The 19,900-nt window shown below is 52.4% G+C and overlaps 1 protein-coding gene across 1 annotated transcript; it reads right to left on the bottom strand.

Moving 5' to 3' along the window:
• Positions 1–3,148: 3,148 nt before the first annotated feature.
• RND2 (Rho family GTPase 2) lies at positions 3,149–19,002 on the bottom strand. Its single transcript, XM_015651224.1, has 5 exons — positions 18,849–19,002; positions 18,673–18,760; positions 8,492–8,601; positions 5,320–5,454; positions 3,149–4,585 (listed from the first exon to the last, which is right to left on the bottom strand). The coding sequence occupies exons 1-5, from the start codon at positions 18,948–18,950 to the stop codon at positions 4,337–4,339; spliced, it is 684 nt and encodes a 227-aa protein (XP_015506710.1). The 5' UTR covers positions 18,951–19,002; the 3' UTR covers positions 3,149–4,336.
• Positions 19,003–19,900: the final 898 nt, after the last annotated feature.

Below are 19,900 nucleotides of genomic sequence, written 5' to 3'. Positions count from 1 at the left end.
AATTTGGGCCCTCAAGTCCTCCTCACTTGCTGTGTCTTTCATGTGTCAGTTCCATTTCTTCCATCTGCTTGTTTTTGTGTCTCTCTTTCCTGTGCTGACTCATCTGCCCTTGCCAGGCAGCTCCTGGAGCTCTGGAGCTCTGCACTGCAGCTCCTCCATCCGTGGGTCCAAGGCTGGTCCCTCGCCAGGGCAGGCACAGAGTGGAGCTGGCACTCAGGCAGCTGGGAGGGAACAGGGATTGCACATCGTGTGAGCCACAGCCAGCTCTCACCTTCTCCAGTTCTCATCTTCTCCAGTTCTCATCTTCTCCAGCTCTCACCTGCTCCAGCTCTCTGCTCCAGTTCTCATCTTCTCCAGTTCTCATCTTCTCCAGTTCTCACCTGCTCCAGCTCCCACCTGCTCCAGTTCTCACCTGCTCCAGCTCTCATCTTCTCCAGTTCTCACCTGCTCCAGCTCTCACCTGCTCCAGCTCTCATCTTCTCCAGTTCTCATCTTCTCCAGCTCCCACCTGCTCCAGTTCTCACCTGTCCAGCTCTCATCTTCTCCAGTTCTCACCTGCTCCAGTTCTCATCTTCTCCAGCTCCCACCTGCTCCAGTTCTCATCTTCTCCAGTTCTCACCTGCTCCAGTTCTCACCTGCTCCAGTTCTCACTTGCTCCAGCTCGTTTTGGCCATTTGAGTCATTCCTTTAGGGAGCCTGGTTCCCTCCACTGCTGATGCAGGAGTCCAGGGTATCCCAGGCAAACTCCATCCCACATGAAGCTGCCCACTTGTAGCAGGACAGTTCCTGTGCTGTCCAAGCACAGGATCCCCCCTTACACCCAGAGGAGATGCTCTGGGTGCCCTCCCTGCACCCAGCAGGCTCAGCAGACCCTGGGGCTGGCCCCACGAGCCTTTCCCATGGCTGCAGAAACCAGAATCCCTGAATTCCCCTGGCCTCCAGTGGCATTGTTGGGTCACCTGGTGCTTTATAGCAGGAACTCTGATGCTTGGGATGGGGCCATGGCCACATCCCCCACACATCTGGCTCTGCTTTCTTTATCCCAAATTACCTGCTGTTACCTTCAGCACGTTCTTTGGGGGAGGTTCCTATGTTGACAAGGGGAAAATCCCAAAAGTTCCACTGAGTACTTTTCTATCTACTCATGTATATGTATGTGTATATGTATATGTATATGTATATGTATATGTATATGTATATGTATATGTATATGTATATGTATGTGTATGTGTATGTGTATATGTACAAAACTCCCAAACTTCTCCCAGCAGCTTCTGGCTTGGTTTGGAGGAGAAGGGACCCAACAATGGGTTCATTTGGTCTGTTCTGTGCTTGTGGCTCTCCTGTGCTGCTTCAGGCTTTTTTTGCCTTTTGTATTCTTTTTATTTTGCTTCCTGTTTTGTCTTGTTTATTCCTCTGTAGAGAAGGAGAGTGAGGAATTCCTTTGAAAAGTCTGGTTAAATAAGCTTTTGTGGGAGTCCAAACCCTCTTTAGAGACAAGAAAGCTGGTGGAGAAGCAAGTGCCAGAAGATGAAGCTGCTTGCTGAAGTGTGGCTGCAGAGAGCAGGCTGGCAGTCCCCTGAGGAGGGGCAGAGAAGGGGATGGGGACTCTCCTTTGCCCAGAATTCAATCCCACTCTCAAGCCACAAGCCCAAGCCTTCAAAGAAGGCTTCAAGCAGTGAATGTGTGGGATGTACACAAGTGTGTCAGGTGAATGTTTGGGCTCAGCTCAGCTGTGGCAGCATTTGAATTTTTGCTTTCATTAACTTCTCATGGGCTGCACATTTCTGTGTCCAAACCTACTCTGGTCATGTCTGCATCTGAGTCTGGTCCTGCTCACTCTGGCAGAATGCACATCTTCTGGATGACACCTTTTTACTTTTCATCTTTTCTTTGGCTGTTCTAGAAGCAGCTGGGCACAAATTACTTTCACTCCAACATCCTGATTTCATACCAGAGGCCTCCAGCCAGTTAGAGCTGTGCTGAGGGGGGTGTGAGGTGGATAGAAATGACACTGCCCTCCAGCACAGAAAATAAATTAATGAGAACAGAAGAAGTTTTCAGGAAAGATCCCATCCTTTTTGTGGAACCCCAAACAGCAGCTGCTTTTCTGGCACTGCAGCTTCACCTGGGTGTGCAGAGATGTCACATGGCCATGGAAGGCAGAGGGAAGACCATGGAGAATGCAGCTGCCTCTTCATAAAGGCAATTTAGAGTTCCATGTCCTACTTCTCTTATTGGGAAATCTTGTGGGAGTGGGCACTGCAGAGTCCCCTGACTGTGACCAGCCTTGTTCAGGAATGCCTGACTGAGTTCTCAATGAACTCTCATCTTCTCTGATCATCTAAACAGATCAGTGCCCAGCAACTGCTCTTGTAGAGATTGCCACAATAAATTCAAAAGCCTAAAAGATGCTAGAGCACAGTACAAGGGAATGCTCTTGCTTTGTGTATGTGGGAAGAAGGAAGTCACAGTGATTGTGTGACATGAGGATGGTGAGAACAACTGCAAACTGGTTCTGAGGAGTGTGCAGTGACTGCTACCATCCAAGCAGGGATCTGGTTCTCTTCAGAAATGTTTGCAAAGGCTCTGGGGAACCTAGAGAGTGCAAGAAAAGCATCAGGATGCTGAGGGTTGTTCTCAATATATTTCCTTGCTCAGTTCTTCCTCCTCCCATGAGCATTTCCATGTTCTTGCAACCTGCACACAGCACAACTGTCCAGTCACTGATGGAGCTTTTCTTGTCCTGGTAAATCAGCAGCTCCAATTCCCCAAAATGCCTTCATGATGCTGCTGCAGTCTAAGACCTGGGTGTGAGAGCAGACACAAAATATTGAGTAAAAGCTATTGCTGCAGTGAAGACAGAGGCAGCTCCTGTCTGCTCAGGCTGCTGGATCAGGCACAGACAACCTGCAAATGCTCCACAATATTTAAGGAGCTGGGACAGAGGGAGAGGTTATTTAAGGCAGGTGTTTCAGCTCCAAAATGAATACATGCAGATGAGTCCTCTGGGTTTTTCAGTGAAGGGTGTGCACAAGCATATTTCAAGAGCTAGAGAGAGAGATTAGGATGCAAAGATAAGTTGGGCAGTAAAGGATTTTGAGAGGATGCATGGTTTGACTTAAAAATGAACACAGCCGAGCACCACAAATTTTCCAATGATGTTTATTTTTCCTGTAGCCCACAGACACAGCTGGATCTGGCAACAGAGCAGATTCTATTTTTCCATAAAGTGTCCATGTGACATTAAACCCAGGCTAATACTGTCATCAAAGGCGTTCAGAGAGGGCAGCAGCAGAAGCAATGGGAGATGCTGGGAGGACATCAAGGCACAAGGGCAAGGAACATCTCCTCTCCCACTGCCACAGCAGAGACAGGGTGCAGATATGCATAAAGTCATTTTTCTCATCATTTACCAGACAAACACAGCACCATGCAACACAATCTGCAGCTGGAAGTGGGTGGGGAGCAGGATATGGATTGTTATTGCAGTTATTGTTGGGAGCTGTGTGTGCAGGACAGTGGGGAGAGCCCAGGGAGTGCCCAGGTGTCAGCAGCTCTCACAAAGCTCCCCAGGGGCAGTTGCTTGCTGAAGGGAACCACGATGCTCAGGATGCATCTACTGGGACACACCTCTCCCTTGGAGCCAGATCCACTCAGCTGCATTTCAAATGCAGTTCAAGTACCTAAAATACCGTGGAAAGAGACATCTGTCTATTTTCTTGCAGGAGGTGGATTACTGTGGTGTTTCATTAGGTTAAGGTTCCTTCCCAGAGTGCCCCCCCTCCCAGCTCTAGCCCAGAGCTGCACCTTCCATGGCACTTGGAAGCACAGGCACACAGCCTGGCCAAGGGCAGCATCACCTCAAACATCATTTTCCTTCTAAAGGAAGATTGGAGGAATACCTTCTCCTGATCACACTCTGCTGCTCACAATCCCCCTCCTCTCTCCAGCCCAGGTCCCACACAGCCCCCACCCCACACTGTGTGTGCTGCACACGGGCAGGGCCTGGGCTGTGGGGACAGGAGGGTGACACACACACACAGCATCGCTCCCTTTCACTTTGTTTCACCCAGTCACAGACCTTCCAGCACCCGAGTACTCCTCTGCCAAGTGGTTCCTTCATCCCAAGCAATCTGTACAGCAGCAGCCAGCCCAGAAGTCTCCACAGTGCAGGGTGACTCGTGCAGCCCTGCTTGCAGCTGGGACCTTTGCTCAGCCCTAGAGACTGAGCAAAAGGCTTTGGAAAGGCAGGCTAGCTCCTGCAGCCATGCCCTTGTCTCAGCCAGTTACTGTACAAATGGACAACACACACACATTATTTACAGCCCGTTGTTCACATGATGGAGCAGCTCTTGGCTCGGTCTTTCCTGATCTCGGTGTCACTCAGTAAGTCTGTCCTGCCAGGCATCTGTGACGCCCGCTTCAGTCCCCGTTTGGAGTTGCTGCGCTTCAAGTTCTTGTGCACCCTGTTGACCGAGGCCAGCGTGGTCACATGGAACACGTCCCTCACGCTGTTCTCTGACACCTTGGAGGAGCACTCTGCGTAGGCCACTGCCCCGATCTGCCGTGCCAGCGCACTGCCCTGCAGCCCAGAGACAGCAGGAGGAACAGGGAACAAGGTTAGGACACCTTGCTCTGCAAGGAGCAGCCTCTCACACAGCCAGCAGCCCTGCCAGAGCACAGTGGCACCACTGGCAAACTGGAAACACAGTGCAAGGCTCTGTGGGAGCTCCAGAGGTGAGGAGCAGACAGTGCTGCTGACCACTGGGCCCTGGGTTGCTGGAACTTTGTCATTCACACAGTGGCACCCCTGCAGCTGAGACACCTGGGCAGCCCCCCTCGCCTGGACAGTCACCAGCTCAGAGTGCAGCTGCCCCTGCACCAGAGTCTGGGTCTGTCACCAGCCTGGAGACATTGCTGGGTCCTCTGGAGGCCTCTGGCAGCAGCTCCTGAGCCCTCCAGCTGTGGCTTCTTCCCCCTGCAGCCTTGTCCCAACACAGAAACCACCCAGGAGAATCACTGGGAGCAGAAAGAGCTGCACCAGACTAGGAGATGCAGAAGGACAACACCCCCCACCCCTTAAACTTGTCCAATCTAGCACTTCCACCTGCTTTGAGGAAACTTTTTGGCTACTAATGGGGTGGTTGCTCAGCAGAGCATCAGGAATAAGGGTTTTCCAGAGCTGGGGACAAGAGTGCTGTAAACATGAGCAGCTCTGAGCCCCTGAGCCACGACCAAACCAGCTGCAGAGCAAGACCTGGGTGCAGTGGCTCACAGAGCACAGCTCTCTCCTCCCTGAGCACTGCCCAAACACACCTGCTCATGTGTCACGGGGATGAGGCGCTGCTTGGAGAGCTCCCGGAGAGTGTTGAGGTCTGTCCTCATGTCCAGCTTGCAGCCCACCAGCACAATCTTCGCGTTGGGGCAGAACTCCTGCGTCTCCCCTTGCCACTGCAGAGGAAAGGAGAGGCTCTGGTGTGTGTGGCTTTTCCAACCAGGGTGTCACAACTGTTCAAACACCGATTAGCATATCAGGGCTCTTTAATGACTGCCCCCATCACGGATGGGAATGGCCAGAGTACCCCTTGGACAACTTTATACTTGCCTGCTCCAGATTATGCCCTGCAAACCTGCCCCACCCAAGTGGTGGTGCCCTGTGTGAGGCCATGGGAGGCCAGTTCTGGCTGTGGAAAAACAACAACCACACAGTCTGGTGCTCAGATCTGGGACCCCAAGGGTCAACATGGCCAGTGGGGAGCTCTTTGCACACTCACACGCTATTTATTACTGGGAGACACCTGTTGAAGACATTATGATATTCAGAGCATAGCTATAGGCAGGGAAATTAAGAATTGAAGCAATGGAAAGAGGAGGTCAGGGCAAACATCCATGTCCTTGATATAAATGGCTCCTTTCAGAGCTCCCAAAGTGAATGCCTGATGTCAGCTGTGTCTGCAGCAGTAAATAAATCCATCACCTGTGACCTCCCCCGGGGGAGACCTGCACAGCTCCATCAGCATGTCAATGCCCCACTTACTTATCTAGTGGTACTGAAGTAGGAAGCAGATAATAAATAGAGATTAACCCCAGCTGAAGTCATCACTTGGAATTAGCAATTTCCTACTGTGATAACTGGTGGTTAAACATATATCCTGGGCAATTAGAAGCAGAAAAAAAAGCAAACCACCAAGCCCAGTGTCCACAACCTTGTGGGGAAGGGGGTGACAAGAACCACCCAAATGTCATACAACCAGTATCAGACCAAAAAATGTGCACAAAATATGAAAAATCTCGTTTTCTCTCAGGAGATTGCCTTAGGTATCTTCAGGTATCTGCTTGCCAAGGACACTGGTTCCACATGACTCAGGCACCCCAGCCCCAGCTCCATGCTGGATGGAGATCATGGTGCTGCAGCCACAGAGCACCAAAAGCCTCCACAACCTCTCAGTGAACAGATCCAGTTCTTTTGGAGCTGGAATTCAAGCACCCTAATTTATGTGACAGATTTGAGCTACAAAGTCTGTTCACACCTGGCAGAGGTCACAGCTTCTGTGGTGACACAGGGCTTCCTCATCTATGGACAGAGCTGTGACCCTCTTCCTGCATGACTGACACCTCTGGGAGCCCAAAACCTGCTGTGCTGTCAAGACTTACCAGAACCAAGGCACCACTCCATGAAAACTTGCTCTGCATGAAAGGCAGAGCTGCTTGCTTGCACCCCCTTCAACTGTACATGCTGCACAGCAGCCCAGCATCAGGAGGGCAGCATTAATAAAGATTTCCTCTGTTGAATTTTTGCCTGAGGCTTGAACAGGAAATGTTATTTTCTTTATTTGCCTGATATCACAAGCTAAAACCCATTTCAGCTTCATGGTGTCTTAGGAATTTTTCTCACTGCAGCAAGGCTGTGAGCCTGCACCAAAGGAAACAAGGCAACTACTCAGAGGCACTTAAGAAATCCCCTGGGATTTAGGGTTTATTTTAAGTTACCATATCAAAAAAGCATTGCCTAACAGAACTCAAAACATCTGTGAGGCTGTACAGGGAAAGCCAGGCACTGAGCAGGGTGGACTCACATGAAGAGTGTGCAGAGAGAAATAACTCCCAGCCCCACCTAATTATTGAGGGGTTTGTAGTTCATTAAGGTATAAATGATTCACTTGTATTATTATTCTGCTGACTCCCAAGCTGAGCAGTGAATTCTTTGAGGCCACATGAAACACCCTCCCTCCACCCAGCCTGTTTGGTACCCAGGACCTGCTCTGGAAGCCAACACTGAGCCATTGACCAATTTATCTGAAGGGTTTTTGTCCCCTCACCAGGACACTCCTGAGACAAAGATCCACTTCTCAGCCCTCCCAGCAGCTGAGTAAGAGGCACTTGCTTCAGCACAACATTTGGCAAAATGTGGAGAGGCCAAGAGGCCAGCCAGTACAATGTGACACGTTCAGGCCATGGCCACTGCAGGCCTGGCAGCCTGGGGCTCTCTGAGGAGGAACAGCCACGGGAGCCACTGCTCTGTGGTGCTTTTCATGCTTTGGTGTCTCACAGTGTCACAAATGAGATGCCAGCCAAGGCTCTCCCCAGGACAGGATGCAGCTGCCAGATGCTTTCCTGCACAGCAGAACCACAGCTCCCTGAACTGCATGGAAGGAAGCAGGGCACAGCCAGGACCAAGGGATGCAATCCACCAGGAATCCACTTACCCTCGCTCCTCTGAGCAGCACTTGGAGCTGCTGGACTTCCTTCCATCTCAGAGGAAAGCCTTGTGTGGGACCTTCTCCCAGAAGTGACCCACTGGAGACCAGCCAGGGGTGCTCCACAGCAGATCCCCAGCCCTGTGAGGCTCTCTGGGACCGGCCAGCTGGAATATCAGCTTTGCTGCAAGGCACTGAGGTACAGGTAGAAAACCCTCAGCTGCTCCCACAGATCACAGGCAGGCTTAGGGCCCTGCCTGCTCTCCAGGCCAGTGGCATTGTGCCATCTCATCTTATTCATTCACGGGCTTGAAATTCAGCAGCACAGCTCATTATTTTCCTTGACAAGCTATAGAGAACTGATTGCTGTCTTTTTTACTATGCAGATGCTGAACTGAAGGGAGAGCCAAAAAACTGAGCACTCTGCTTGCCTGGAAACAGGCACCAGGGGCTACTTCTCAGCTGCTGCAGGCAATCCATAGTCACTGGTGGTTCTGCTAACAGTGATCCATAATACCTTCCCAGGTCTTAATGGAAAACAAAACAAACTCTGTCCCCACATTTGTATGTGTGAACACAGAGAGACACCACACACATACTGCAATCTGCCAGGAGCTCCACATTCGATAGGTTCCTTTCAAATGGAAATATCTTGTGTTCTGCACAGACCAAGTGACCTCCTCCCCTGAGCACACCAACTCCAGCAGGGCCAGAGTTTTGAGCCCTGGGGAGAGCCCCAGGGCACAGGGAGCCCAGAGCACCTCTCACTGCCCAAGGGCTGGGGGACTCACCTTCTTGAGCACACTGTCCAGGGTCTCGGGGCGGCTGATGTCGAAGCAGATGAGCACAGCGTCCGAGTCAGGGTAGGCCAGGGGCCGGACGTTGTCGTAATAAGCCGAGCCTGTGGAGAGGAGCAGGAGCAGCATGGTGAGCAGGCCCCAGCCCCACTCCTGGGCCAAGGCAGGCTGAGCCCCTCAGCCCTCTCTGCTAGGCAGAGAGATTTAATTCCAGTAAGAACTGGGGACACTGCCATGTGATGCAGACAAAGGATGTTAACCCGAGCTTTGGACCGGTGACCACACACCGTAAGGGTCAGCAGAGTTTGACTGGCAGAGGATTTTAGTTCCTTTGTTTAGGCATGAAAGTAAAAGGTTTTGTTCTTGTTTTCTTATATTTACCCCTTGACAGAGTGAAGAGGCAAGTTTTGCATCCCTGTTTCTCCCTGGAGAGCAGCAGGTGCTGGTGGAGCCGTGCTGCTGGGGATGCTGCTCACGCAGGAGCTCCCAGCTCAGCACTCACGCCTGGATTCCATCACTTGTCACTGCACCACTAACAGGGGAAAGGTGTGGCTGAGAGAAGACAAGGAATCTGCTACTGCTGGTTTTTATCCTCCCTTGCCATCTTTACACAGGAGAGCTTGCTCACAGGTTGTGGGAATTTGTGACAGGTAAAAACAAACTGCCTTCTTTCTGAAATTGCACTGGAAAAAGATTCTTTTTGGTATATAGATGTGGCAGGATTTGGTGAAGGAGATGATGATGATTCTGCATTCCACAGGAATTCTGTGAGCAGGCAAAGATCCCAGCCTGAATCCTGAACAGCTTCTACAACACACACGTGCACAGGCACACACCTTCAACGCAAATTCCAGGCACTAAGGCCACTGTGCCATAGCGCTTTTATTTGCACTGCGCTCTGTTGGCGAGTGCAGACACCTCAGCAAACAGTCATGGATCAATCAGCTCACTGCTACTTAAAAACACTGTTTTGGTTTTATATTGCAAAGACAAATGACTTAAACTTCCTGGAGGGATGAGAAGCAGATGTTTGTTTATGAAAAGAAGAAACAGAGACACCAGAGTCCTTGTTGAATCTGCCTCCCCCAAAAGCAGGATTGCCCACCCTAGGCCAAAGGAGCCAGACATGCTTCCCTGCTTCAGCTCCTTGGGATGTCTGGACCTGGCACTTTCCCACCCCAGGAGAAAGGTACAGCCCAGGTGTCAGGTGGCTCCTTGATGAAGTTCAGCACCTGATGAATTATGGATGATGGTGGCTTATGTTTCCGGAAGGATGGAAATCTGCCTGGGCTAAGCACGAGAGGAGAAAGGGCTGATTCTCTGCAGGAGCTCCAGTCCTGGGTGCAGTGTGCCCAGGGGCTCCCAGCTGAGGTGCAGCCCAGAGTGGGGCACAGTTCCCAGCACAGCGCTGCACCCCAGGTGCTCTGCAAACACCCCGGGCCCCTCTGCAAAACTAACCCTGGGGAGCAGAACCCCTGCCCAGAGCCCACATGGGGCAGGCTGAGGGCTCTGTGGAGCCTTCCCAAACCCTGTCCAGTGCCAGAGACCAGCCACCCAGCTCAGACCATGGCACCAACAACAGCAGAGCTCCAGGGCTCTGACCAGCCCAGCCCCTGCCACTCCCACACAGTCAGGGGAAGATGCCCTGAACTTGATGTGCAATTGGATTCCCAGAAAAATTTGCTACAGGTGTCTCCAGCTCTTACAGCCAGCCCACAGGAGCAAAGGCACCTGCAACCCTGCTCCTGTGGGGGAGAGATGGGTCTCTGTCCCTGCAAAGTCACTGGGAAGGGAAGCACAGAAGAAGCAGACCTTGATCTCTGCAGAGCCCAGCCCTCTTCCTAGATGGAAAGTCCTGTTCCTGATGGAAAGGAGCCGGTCCCTGCGGTATCTTGGACAGCTCTGGGGACAGGGATGCCAGAGAAGGCAGCACGGTGAGCCAGGGTGACCCAGTGTCCGGGCACAGAGGTTTCCTACCGGGCACAGAGGTTTCTGACCTCACTGCTGCAGTTCACACCTGGCAGAGTCACACCACTCCCCATGGCACAGAGAGGACCCAGCCCTGCTCACCCGGGGCTGCTTTCACAGGCAGCACCAAGCACAGCAGTGCTGAGCTCCCCTTTGAACGGGGTTTTGTCTCATGTTTGGCATGGGCTGACAGGACAGGACGGGATGGGAGATCCAGTGCTGATTCGCATGCCTGAATTAGCCTGGTCCTTTATGTGAGCCCTGCCCTCTCCCCCGTGCACACAGGGGTGTCTGCCTCCAGACAGGGGCCCTGGTGCTGGAGGAAACGTTCCCACGCACATCCTCTCCCTGCAGCTTCTCAGTTTTACATAAACACTTCAGATAAATCTACCCCCTCCCAGCCAAGGAATGCTCCTTTTGTAGGGGTAGTTTTGGCTCATTCAGCACAGACATTGCCACAGCAAACTGTATCATAGCAACCTGCTGCTCCTCAGCAGCCAGCCAGCCCTTCAGCAGAGAGCCACAGCGCTGCTGCAGCCCCCCACCATCCCACAAGACCCCCACCAGCTCATCCCAGTGCCAGGAATCGTGCCAGGAATCATGCCAGGAATCATGCCAGGAATCATGCTGTCATCACCTGGGACCACAGGAGGAGAGACTGCTGTGCTGGCAGGAGGAGCTGAGAAAAGGGAAGCACGAGGTAAAGAACCTTATCTTTTTAATGAGATCAAGATTTGCTTCACATTCATTAACTTTCTGCTCCAGCTCCAAAGAGCAGGGGGCAGCCCTGGCACCTCAGCTCACAGCCAGAAGCAGCAGCTTCTGCCCACCTCAGGAGACCCACAGAAACCAACAGGGACCCACAGTCAGTGCTGCCCTGTGGGGCAGGAGAGCTGCATTGCTCCCAGCCAAGGCAATCCCCACTTTGCTCTGGAGACAGCTCTACTCAATCAGGAAATTCTGTTTGGGTGATTAATCTTCTAGGTTTTGCATCTATTACTTTTTCATTACATATGATAATTTAAAAAAACCAAACAAACAACAAAACACCCCAAAAACCCCACCTAAACAACCCCAAAAAGCCAGTGCCTTCAGCTTCAGCTCTTCAGTTGTATGGATTATGAGCACTTGACCCCTTACAGATACTCCAGCAGGACACTCCAGAGACCCACAGTCTGGCAATTCCAAACACACACAGGAGCCCAAGGCTGGTGTGTCTGCAGATTCAGCCTTCCTTTACTGCATGAGTCATTCTCCCACTTGGCATCCAGGTCTGCAAGACACAGGACCTAAGTGCATCTCAAAAATAAAGAGAAAACTGGAGCAAGACTACAACCAGCTTAAAAATAAAATTCACACAGTTGTCTGAAATTCAGGGGTGGATACAAGCATGAGTAGCTCCTCTTTCCCCTTGGCTGGATCCTGGAATGCCTGGCACCGCAGCTCAGAGATGCCACTCTTGGGCAGGGAACAGAAATATGCTGTTTCATCTATACCAACATTGTGCTAATCTTTGTGTGTTCCTTATTAGCTGTTCTAGAGATAATGAGCCTCCTCACATAGGCACCCTCCATCCAACAATAGGGCATTACAAACCAGGAAAGCCAGTGTTCTTGCAGAGCTATGATCTGTTCTGCAAGGGGCTCCTGCAGCCCAGCTCTGGCTTAAAACAGAGATGAGCACTGCCAAGACCTAAATTTCTCAGCAGCACACTTGTCTTGGGGGGCTCACTGTAAACTCTCCCCAAAGAGCCAGCAATGTTGAGGCACGTGCTGCTTTCTGCAGGGACTGCCAAGAACTGCCTTCGTGGAATGAAACAGAAATTCATCCCAGCTTTCTGGAGGGCTACACTGACAAACAACAAAGTTTTGGGTCAGTTCCCCACACAGAGGTGACAGATGAGCACCAGCCTTTAGAGATGACAAAGGATGTCCACTCTGCCAGACAGATCCCACCCACGGTCCAGCCAAGCTCTGGGTAAGGGGACAAAGCTGCCAAAGCAGGACCAAGTCAACAGCCCCAGGGGTTCCACAACCTTCTGTCCTGGCTGAACTTTGACATTTGTCTTGCTTGTGCAACATCACTGCAAACCCCTGAAGTATAGGAAAGGAGGAAACTGCTCTGTGACATAGAATAAACACTCCTCTGGGAAATGCACGACTGAACAAAACAGCTCATCAGCTTGGACAATTAACCTCTGCTCCTAATTCTTACAATGCACATACAAAAATTAGTGAAATACTAAAGAGCCCAGCTGGCATACCTTCAGGATGAAGGGAATGGTATTTGCATAGGCTGAGGTGGCATTTCTGGGCCCCTCTCCAGATCTCATTACTGGAAGCCTGCCCCTCAGGAGGAGGCTGTTCTGCTGGATTTACCGGTGGAGGCATCCCCAGCTCAGACAGGCACAGAGTGCTATGGCCTCATCCCAGTCCTGTGTCCTGTCTCACATATGCAGCTACCAGTGCTCCAGAGAAGCTTGCCCAGATGCAAACCTCCCTCCAGCAACTGTGAGGAGTCCCTGAAAGCTCCTTGTAGAAGTCCCTGCTGGCTCCTGGGGGAGCATCACGGAGTGTCTGGAATGTGAGGACTGGGTCTGCAGCTGAGGAGCCCTCCCAGCCTTTTCAGAGTCATCCCTGCAGCAGCTGACCAGGGAGAACAAAGGGGGTCACAAGTCCCTTCCTGGCACTCTTGCTGTGTCACAAGGACAGCTGGCATTGCCACAACCTGCCTGTCAGCCTTTCTACAGGGTACAACAAGGACCAAGAGTGGCAACAGCTTCCTGCAGCACAGCCAGCACATGCTCTGCCCTTGGGGAACACGGCTGAGGGCTGAATGAACACAATTATCTTGGTGCAATGCTGCACATTTCAGGTTTACTGTTCACAAGCATGAGATCCTCCCCAACCATTTGGCTGCCAGATAAGGTTTCTTCCCAAAGGGAAGGCTGGGCCTGTACACTTGCAAAGTTTAATAGAGTGGAGATTTTATCTTCAGAATCTGGGGCAAAAGGAGCAGGAAGGGCAGAGCACAGGAGAGAGCAGATCACCTCTGGGCTGTGGGAAAGGGGCCTGCACCTGAGCTGGGAACAAACCCACTCCACAGAACATCCTTCCTTGTCCACGAGGTCACAGCAGCCAGCAGGGTCAGCTAGTTGCCACTAAAAGCAATGTTCCTCAGCACCCCCATATCTCCCAGGACATCCCATGGCCCCACAGAGGCTGAGCCTCTCAGATCTGTAGGGGACAAAGGATGGATGATGCCACAGGGCTTGCTGCCCTTGATGCAGCAGAACCAGCCTCCATCCCAGAGCCACACAGTATTGCAGCGTGCCCCCAACACTGTGCACAGCCCAGAGGTGATCCTCCTGGGTACTGCCCTGCCCTGTCATGTTCTGTCATGTCTTCTCAAAGGTCCATCCTCCACCCACTTCAGTATCAGCATTTCTGCTGCAACCCTTTAAAGTTCTGTCTGACTGGTTACAGACCTGTGTGAGAATGTGACCCAGCTGCATGTATTTTTAGGATTAACTACGTATTTGTGCTGAGGCACAACACAAGCATGCTGGTTTTAGGCTCTCAGTCTGAACAGGAAGCATGGGAGGAGCTCTTTTGGTATGGAAAGGGCAGCTCCACATTTTCTCTTTGCCTTAGAGTGCAAGTAGCATTGAACTCTTTCTGAGACAGAACTTGTTCTTACACTTTGGAAGAGGCATCCATGGCAATCCTGGAGCTGCACACTGGGAATCCAGGCACAGACAGCCGCAGCATCCATGGAGATGCCATTGCTAAACTCAGCCCCTTTCAGCTCTCTAATCTCATCAACATTCCTCAGTAGTTCCCTTAAAAGAAGGATCTGTTATCACAGCCTGTGGGTTCCCACACAGGCCATTCCAAGGCAGACTGTTTGCTGAGTACAGGCAAAGAGGAAGGCGGAGGGGGATTTGCAATTCACAGTGTTATTCTTGTCTTGAAAGCACATCTGCTGAAGAGACAGTGGCTGTGGAAGGCTGGCAGCCACACAGCTCCTCTGCTGTGAGCTGAGCAGGGCACTGCTGAACCTGTGAGCACTGACCTCTGCAACACTGCAGGCTGCAGCAGACACTGCGACTCTCGACCACGCTGCATCCTGATGGTCCACAAAGGAAAGCCCCCTCCAGCAGCTTTCCAAGGCAACAATGACCTTGTGCAAGGCACAATGCCAGGCTGGGTCTCCCACTGAGCATTGGCAAAGATTCTCCTACCAGAACTAGGCAGCTCTACTCTGCAGCTGAATCTGCATCAGCAAAAGATGCATCAAGCAGCTCAATGGCCTCAGGTCACCCCCTGCTCTGCCTGCCTGCACTTTGAGGCCACAGACACAGTAGGCAGAGCCTCCCAGCATAGGGGCTGAATAAAAAGCAAAGAACTCAGTCCAGGCTGCAAGGCAAACTGTAGATTCCTCATCATTATTAATCAGAAAGCTAACAAAAAGTCCACCTAGAGACAGGGTAAAGCCTCAGACCTGCCACACCCAGGCCTTGCCAAGGCACTGGGCAGCAGCATGGCTTGAGCTGCTCTCTCCCCTTGCTCGCACCCAGTGCCAGGGAAGCTCTGCAGAACAGGCAGGGCATTGGGCCAGTCCTGTGTGGGCAGCAGCTTCACTGGCAGTGCCAGGCCACGGTGGGAAACACTCCAAGCAGCAGGTCAGTCTGCTCACTGAAGGCTCTCACTGCCAGAGACCTGCTGAGCACCTCAGTGGCTCCAGTTCCACGGGCACTCCCTGCTCCCATGGCACTGCTGAGAGAACCTCCCTGCCCCTGCACGCCTGGGGTAACAAGGCTCCCTCCCAGACCTGACGCGCTCAAACGAAACTCGCCCACTCCTTGCAGAGCATCGCTAATGATCACCAGCCATCCACCCTCCTCCACCTGCAAGGAATAAAGCTCTTCCTGATGGGTCCGGGGCACAGGCACTCCGGGTCTGGGAGGCACCCAGCCCTTTGGGAACAGCACTCCCAAGCCCTCAGACATCCGACTGAACAGGAGTTTCCCCCACCACAAGATACCAGCCCTGTGCAGAGGAGTTGTTTCTGTGCTGAGCGTGTTCAGCCAACAGGCAGCCAAAGGAATTTGCCAGAAGAGGAACAAGAAGAGCAGGAAAGCAGCTTGTCCTCCGTAAGGCTCATGAGCAGAGGTGCCAGGGCATGGCCACAGGAGCTACAACCATGTCTACCCCATCCAGTCTGCAGGCTCTGCACCCCTTCCCTCACAGACAAGATGTCAAACTGCTTTTTAATAGAGGCTTTAGCAAACAGGTTGTAGCACAGGCTTCCCACAGGACAGCAGGCATGGGACATTCCTGACATGCTGTGAAATGGCACCTGAAGCAATTTTACTCCCACGGTCTGTCCTGAGCTGGGACACAAAGGGAAACAAACATGAAATGCAACCAGCACCTGGGTTAGTGTGCTCCTCCTCCTTAGGTTAGGGTTAGGGGTTAGTCCTTTTCCTCCTGCAGATTCTGGACAAGGAGATTTTCTCCCTGGTACATTTCTAGATCTAAGGCACATTTGAGACAGTGCAGAGTCCCAGCATTTGCTCTGTCAGAGCACTACAGGTTTCACCCCTGCAAAGGATTCTCAGTGCTCGAAACTCTCCAGAGTCACCCTCCAGTCACAGAAAACCTTATCAATGAACAAAGAGTTAAAAGACATTTAAAGAAAATCAGAGGTCTCAATACAATTTGGGAGCCATTCAGTTCTCCATCACTTCCATCCACTCTGTCAATATTCCTCTAATGAGAGCTCCTGCCTGCCAGCTGCCAATGTCACAGCCTGTGCTTGCCACTTAGCAGGACGGGTCAATTCAGCTCAAAAGGCTGCATTTTCCAACACACTGCTATCAGCAAGGCTGACAGGACACAGTGAGCAGACAATACCCTGGGCTGTACAGGGCTTGCCAGTGGGATGGCTGAGTGGCCAGGTAGACTGCAGCCACACTCAGTCATCAGAAAGGGAGTTTTCCAGGTCAGACTGCACTTTCCCCATCACCCACTGCTGGCTGATGCTCAGCTCACTCTGTGCAGCTTCCAGAGTCTCCAAGTGCTTCCTCAGCTAAGTATGGGGCAAGGGAAATTAATAAAAAATGTAAAAAGCAATATTCACCTCCTCTCTCCATGTCTCTGCTGATTTCTCAGGGAATTTCAATTCCAAACAGCTATCTAAGAGATGGAGAGCATTTAAAATAGAAAGTGTTCCCCTCCTCATGTCAGGACCGCCCTTTCTCAACATCTCCTTTTTCACTCTTGCTGGGATGGAATTTGTCATGAACTATAAACCCCTACATGAAAAGCAGCTTAAAAGAAAGAATAGGTAGCACAGAGAGAAGGGAAATGCCCACCAATGCCTGTCATTCTCCATGGGGGGAGCAATGAGCTAGTCCTGATCCCTTCAGCTCAGCTGGTTCAACTCACTATTGGGCAAAACTTCTTTTGCCAAAGCTCCCATTTATAAGGGCCTCTGAAAGCTAGTGGAAACTCAACAGCAGTTTTCAGTCTACAGCTAAAAATTTCAGTTTGATTACTAGGGGAAACTGCTGTATAACACTTAGCAGGATTGTTTATTAAGAACTAGCTCTGGTGTATTTCAAATCAAAGGGGATTTATCTGGAAAACTACCTCATGAACTCTATCTACAGCAAAGCTGTGAAAAAGATCTGACATTTTTCATAGCACAAAAAAGAATCAAAGCCCATTTCCTTTTGGCTGCAGAGACAAATATTGGAAAAACATCTTTTGTCGCAAGGGGAAAAAATGAACGTGTGACACCATCAGATGCAGGTGTCAGATACATATTTTAAGGACTTTTTATCATGTCCTTTTCTTTAAACATTTGTAAGACCAAAGCAAATCATTCTGGAGAATTCCTGAAAAGCAAACAATGCTTCAAATGTGCTTCCACACACTCCAAAGATGAAGTTTTTTATATCAAATACAGAGCAAAGCCGTTCAGTGCCCAGCAAATAAAACCCACCACAGCCCCTTCCAAGGCTGCAGAAGCCCAGGGTTTGGAACTCACCCAGCCATAGGGGTGAACAAGCTGGATCAGCCAGGATGGTTTCACTGTGGCCACGTCTGAGAGTCTCCAAACACACATCAGCCCAGCACCAACCCTCCAAGGGTTTCCACCACTCTGAGCTTCCAGCACAGCTCCTGGTCAAACACTGAGAGCCAACTTCATCCACAGCCCCAGCAGCTGCCCCCAGAGACAGTGTCCTCATGGTTCACATCACAGCACACAGCTTGTGAGCACAGCTAAATCTAATTCCCTTTTTGTCTCCAGGAATAAAAATCAGCAAAGCAAGGTCTCCTGGGTCAGGAAGCTCCAGAAGAAGACTCCAACATATTTTACATGTTTGAGCTAGTCCAAGACTCAGTAAAGCCACTGCTCTAGGTAGAGCTATGCTGATCCTAGAGCTGTTACTTAATGAATGTAAAATTACAGCAAGGAATCTGAATGAACAACAGGAAAAGAAAGTCCTAGGTTATGTTTTAATTTACTACTTCTCTTGGACACTGAGACAGCTTCATTTGTCATCAGAATGCCAGAAATTATGAGAATATGGGGAAAGAGCATCAGCAAGCACATGATGTATATTCATCAGCAAAGCACAGCATTCAGCTGCACTGCCTGTATCAAAGGATCCAAAGGTAAATTAGAAAGTGCATGTGAACTTTGTGGGATGCCAATATTTCCATTAGCTCTGCATCACTCATGCCTCCACTGAGGCACGAGCAGGCACAAAGTTTGGGACGGGTCTTGTTGGGCTGGGACAGCTGTGCCCGACGCTTTGCACAGAACCACAACTGAGGACACGAAGAGGCAAAACCAAACCAAGCCAAAAAGACGCCGGAGAACCCCAGAGGCTCTGTGGCAATACCAGGCCAGGGCATTCCTCCCGAGGCGAGGGCTCCCTCCTCCAGCAGCACTGTCCCCGCTCCCCGTTCCTCTCCGGCCCCGCTCGCAGCCGCTTCTCTCGCTGTTCGCTGTCCCCTCACATCGGTGCAGCACCGAGAGGCCCCGCAGAGCCGCGGGACGAGGGATCGCGCTCCTGGCGCTGCCCGGGGCCCCGGGAGGCTCTCGGGGCTCGGAGCCGCTGCCCCAGGCCCGGCCCGGGGCTGTGAGGGACGAGGCCGGCCCCGCCGCCCCCCGCGCAGCGCCCGGCTCACCTGAGGTGTCCCACATGTTGAGCTCCGTGCGCTGCTTGTCGATCTCGAAGCTGGCCGTGTAGTTCTCGAAGACGGTGGGCACGTAGCTCTGGGGGAGCGGAGGGGAGAGCAGAGGTGAGCTGAGGTGACGCGAGGCGCGGAGCCCGGCCCGCCCTCCTCCCGCCGCCCTCCCGCACCTCGGGGTAGCAGTCCTTGGCGAAGACGTGCAGCAGCGCCGTCTTGCCGCACTGCGTGTCCCCCACCACCACGATCTTGCAGCGCGCCAGGTGCCCCTCCATGGTGCGGGGCCGCCGCGCCCGCGCCGCCGCTTTACCGGGCCGGCCCCGGCCTGGCCGCGCCCCCGGCCCCGACGGCACCAACCAGGCGCGGAGCGGAGCCGGCGCTGGGCAGGGCCGCGCCGCCACGGCCTCGGCCCCGGGAGCCGCCCCCCGCCGGCCCCGCCGCCCCTCGGGGCGTCCCCTCAGCGCTGCTGCCGCTTGTCCCCGGCCCCGGGACGCGGCGGGTGCGGAGGGTGGAGGAGCCGGGGTGCCCGGCCGGGGCTCGGCCCGCACCCCCGGGGCGCCCCCCGGCCCCGCGCCGCGTCCCCTGCCCGGGAGATGCTCCTTCCCCCGGGGCCCCCGGCGCTGCCCAGGGAGCGGGAGCTGTTCCCTGAGGAATTCGGCAGAAACGGGGACAGCCGGCATTGCGGCCCGCCCGGTGCGTTCGAAGGATGCCGTATCCCCGATGTCCCCACATCAGCGGGGGCAGGAGCCCGGCCCTGCGGCAGCTGCAGGACCCCAGGCCCTCCTCGCAGCCCTCTGCAGAGAGAACAGCGATTTCTGCTCTCTTGAGCACAGGCAGCACATCTATAAATTACAGGCAGTGATTTTTAATTAGCAGGCTTCTCTGCTGATAATACTTTGCTGGTCGCACTGCAGAAAGATTCACCTGAATGGCAAACAGACAGGCTGCCTGTCACAAAATGCAGTAAAAATTGACACAAGGAAGACAAAGAAGGCCTGGAGAAGTGGAAATGAAAATGTTTTGGCAGCGAAACAAGAATATTAATGGACTGAGGGGGCAGATTGTTTATGCTGAAATCACAGTCATTTTTTTTGTATATAAATATTGGTGCTATGCATGGTGTTGGGACAAGTAAAGAGCAAAGATAGGGTGGAAGGCATGGGAGGGCTGCCATGCAGGTAAACGCAGTGGTTTCAGGTGCTTCTTGGCCTTCTGACACCCCTGC

The sequence above is a fragment of the Parus major genome, chromosome 27 (genome assembly GCF_001522545.3).
Source record: "Parus major isolate Abel chromosome 27, Parus_major1.1, whole genome shotgun sequence".
In the NCBI taxonomy this organism is placed as follows: domain Eukaryota; kingdom Metazoa; phylum Chordata; class Aves; order Passeriformes; family Paridae; genus Parus; species Parus major.
Note: the sequence above shows the minus strand (reverse complement) of the source record. Positions and strands in the feature narration are given on the sequence as shown.

Coding starts and splice junctions, on each gene's coding strand:
- RND2 (XM_015651224.1), bottom strand. CDS start 18,950: ATGGAGGGGCACCTGGCGCGCTGCAAGATCGTGGTGGTGGGGGACACG. Junction 5,455..8,491: donor TGGACAGTGTGCTCAAGAAG/GTGAGTCCCCCA, acceptor TTTCCTCTGCAG/TGGCAAGGGGAGACGCAGGA. Junction 4,586..5,319: donor TCCCCGTGACACATGAGCAG/GTGTGTTTGGGC, acceptor TCTGGGCTGCAG/GGCAGTGCGCTGGCACGGCA.